Here is a 3,696-nt window from a genome sequence, read left to right as displayed (position 1 = left end):
AAAAAAAATTAAATTAAAAAAAATTTTAAAAAGATAAAGACATGGGAATACTTCATCACATAAGCCTGACCAGTTGATACACTCCTCTACATATGGTTATTTTTGGAATTTCAGTATTTTCTTAACTAAAACTCATCTTTCTCTCTTTGTTTCAGTGATGAACTGCCTTGCAAGGTACCGTGCTAACAGTGGTAAATACTCAGCACCATTTGGATACCGTATATCCAAATGAAAATAAACATTTTAAATACATACTTGTGTAGGCTTGAGTATTTTTGACATGATATCACAACAATATTAAAAATAATTTGTTCTAACAGCAAAGTTCCCCACATAAAGGACCCACTTTAAAAGACCTGCTTTTTTTCTAAAAAAGCAGGTAATACCCAAATTTCTACCAAGTTATTTACTTCTCTGAGCAGTCGCCTTTATTTAAAACACTATAATTCCATGAAAAGCTCTGCATTTGAGTGTATTTTACAGTACTGCAGAGCTGCTAGTTACCTGCAGAGTGCAAGGAGGCTCTATAATGTATTTTTTCAAACAGCAAAGGACAGCTAACATTAAAAAAAAAAAAATCAAACTTCAAAGCTACAGACTGGGAAAAGCACTTACTTCTAGAATTGTTTTTGCAAATAAGGCCACAGATGGATGAAAATGTTCAGAAAGCTGAAAAATATGAATAATTTATTTATGTCTACTTTAAAAAGAAATGCCATCATTACTCATGTTGACATATCAGACTCCTGCCAACACCATTATGTCACAGACCACTCTGTAACTCACCAAATAACACACAGACAGAATCACGGAATCATCTGGTTGGAAGAGACCTTTAAGATCATCGAGTCCAACCTTTCACCCTGCACTGCCAGGGTCCCTAAATCATGTCCCTCAGCACCACCTCCAGGTCTTTTAAACACATTTCCAGGGATGGGGACTCCACCACCTCCCTGGGCAGCCTGTTCCAATGCTTAATGACTCTCTGTGTAAAGAAATTCTTCCTGATATCGAACCTAAATTTCCCCTGACACAACTTACGGCCATTTCCTCTCATCCTGTCCTTCGTAACATAGGAAAAAAGACCAACCCCCACCTCACTACAACCTCCTTTCAGAGAGTTGTAGAGCGCGATAAGGTCTACCCTGAGAGACTACTACTACTACACATGTAGTAGCGCAAAGCTGATGTGCTTTGCCCTTGAACAACTGAAGAACTTCGAGTTCTCATATTTTGTTTGCATTAACTAAATACATTTAAACTTAAAATTTTATTTAATTGAACACTAAAAAGCTTTAGTGATAGAAAGCTAAGATCCAAAATTCAAAAAAGATTATTTTTGTCCGAATCTTCACTTAAAAATTCCTATTCCCTACTCTGGAATATCATCATTGTACAGAACACATACAAACGTAAAGCTGAACAATGGGTCCTTGAACCTTTCTGTTATGTTACCCAGGTAGCTACTCCCAGGATAAGCAAGTTAACTTTCCTCTCTCGGTACAAGGGCCACCTTAAGAAACACAGTAATCAGCAACATAAGAACACCTTACCTTCTTCAGTTCCCAAAGACTTGTACTTTCAGCACCGCAATATAAAGGACTTCGGTGCATAGGATCATACGAAGCTCCACTCTTTCTGCCTGAGGGGCGGAGGAGGTGAAAACGACTTAACTTTCATCAGGCATCTTTATGATAAGAGTATTACTTTCATTTCACCGTGACAACAACGTTGCCCATCATTCTTAGCTGGGCAGGCCAGATTCACTCAGAGCAAAAAAGGGTTCTGTTCAGCTGCCCTTCCCCAGTGCATGATCAGGTGCACAGGTAAGTTCCTATGTGATTCCAAGGAAGCTCCTGAAAACCCCTGCTCTGTTCCAAAAGTCCCCAGGGAAGAGTGAAACTGGAAGCAGGCTCAAAGCTAGATGAATTGTTCTAGCAAGCTTCACAAACAAATGAGTGGTTCTATGTCCTAACCTTGGCTACATCACTCTGAAGGTGTTTGAACACGGAAGCAAAAACTCCTGAGCCTGTTTATTGCTTAAGCACAAATGCTATAAACTGCATGAGGTGAAACACACTAGCAGATTCATATGGTCTCTTCGACACTGCCGAGCTAAGAGATAAAGAGAAATCATTCTGACTGACTGCTTTGAATCAAGCTTCAATTCGAAAAACTAAAATGACGTTCTCATAAATTTTACAAAAAGTCTTGATCAACGCCTCACTGTTACAGAATGTTAGAGGTTAAATGAATTATATTATCTTGCTAATTTACCTCCCATATTCTCATGATGCACCCACGAAGCTGCTGAATTTGAATTGTTTGTTTTGGCAGAATTTTCCATTGAACTCCTCGCTTCGTCTTCTGTTTCTTTGTCTGCATCCACAAATTTTTCCTCAGCATCTTCTTGATCCTTAAAACACTCTTCATCATCTGACTCCTAAACAACATAAAATGTTAGCGAACAGCTTTTCCTTTCCAGTTTTATTTTGATGTATTAGAAAAATGCACACATAGTTCTCAAGAAGCTCTTTACAAATATATAAGCAAATGATGGGCAACGTTTAAGCAATAGAAATTTTTGGCCTTGATAAAAGACTTAAAATTGAACTTTATAGCTTACATCACATAAGGATAATTGTTCCTCCCCACCTGAGGAAAGAAAGAAAAAGAACAATCCAGTCCTGCCTAGCTATTCTTCAGAGACTGCCAACAGAAGAAACTAACAGCATGGTTTGACAAATTTTTGGGGTGAAAAATGTTCACCTGCGTATTTATACAGCATTTAGAAAAACAATCCTCTCTCCAGGAATGAAGTCCACAGGACTTGCTATGATGCTCAAAACACTTTCATCTATGCAGATTTCTAATGTAGTTGTAACTGTTCAAGTACTTTCTCCTGTAACATAACATATTAGCAAACCCTCAGGTTACTAATAAACAGGTTAGGGAAAGGTGCTTATGAAACCAGCTCTTACTGAAAAAACAACGAGATAAAGAAATCATATTATATACCACATGATCCTGTAGCTGGACCCTCAACTCTGGCTTTACTTTCAGAAGCTCAGACAGAAGGTACAGCGTTCCACAAATGAAGGGTGGCATTTGTCCACAAGTGACCTGAAGTAACCTCTTCACAAAGGCCTTCACGCGCCGTAACACTACATCTGCCTTCAGAGATTTATAGACAAGATTAAGAAACATGGATGGCTTTGAGCAGGTTGCTAAAGCAGGATCGAGAAGCTTCCTGTAGAACACAGAGGACAAAAGATTGCAGATTGTCACAATATACATAGAAGAATAATTGCTATTGACAATCTTCTACATTTTTCAGAGCACCATCTAAAAGACCAGACAGCTGGTTCCCCAGTACTCAAAACCATTATGATCAACCTTGAATAACCATCAGCTGTCTCATATTTCTAGATACAGATGAGACACTGAAGGTTAAAATGAAACCCATACCAGTAAACAAAAAAAAGGTAAGAAAATGTAAAGAAACCTAGTTCAACTGAAAATAGTTTAAGAAATTGAGATATTCACAGTAAGAAACTAATCTGATTTATTCAGATGTTAAAAAAAATAAAAAGCAAATGGTTAACAATCAGCAGGCTTCACAATCAGAGCAGATATGTGTGTTGGCAAGTTCATTTTTCACTCCACTTTTTTTCCAAACTACCAGGCACAGGAATG

At 37.9% G+C, this 3,696-nt stretch overlaps 1 protein-coding gene across 1 annotated transcript in view; it reads right to left on the bottom strand.

Moving 5' to 3' along the window:
* Window positions 1-615: 615 nt before the first annotated feature.
* CEBPZ (CCAAT/enhancer binding protein (C/EBP), zeta) overlaps window positions 616-3,696 on the bottom strand; it is a gene marked incomplete at both ends in the record, with an annotated part of 5,252 nt that continues 2,171 nt past the window's right edge. The window contains 4 exons of the mRNA XM_010145219.1: window positions 616-669; window positions 1,554-1,642; window positions 2,278-2,443; window positions 3,019-3,250. Coding sequence (XP_010143521.1) covers window positions 616-669; window positions 1,554-1,642; window positions 2,278-2,443; window positions 3,019-3,250 — 541 coding nt within the window. The remainder of the gene's footprint in view (window positions 670-1,553; window positions 1,643-2,277; window positions 2,444-3,018; window positions 3,251-3,696) is intronic.

The sequence above is a fragment of the Buceros rhinoceros genome, unplaced genomic scaffold (assembly GCF_000710305.1).
Source record: "Buceros rhinoceros silvestris isolate BGI_N320 unplaced genomic scaffold, ASM71030v1 scaffold42601, whole genome shotgun sequence".
In the NCBI taxonomy this organism is placed as follows: domain Eukaryota; kingdom Metazoa; phylum Chordata; class Aves; order Bucerotiformes; family Bucerotidae; genus Buceros; species Buceros rhinoceros.
This window is presented reverse-complemented; position numbering and strand designations above follow the sequence as displayed.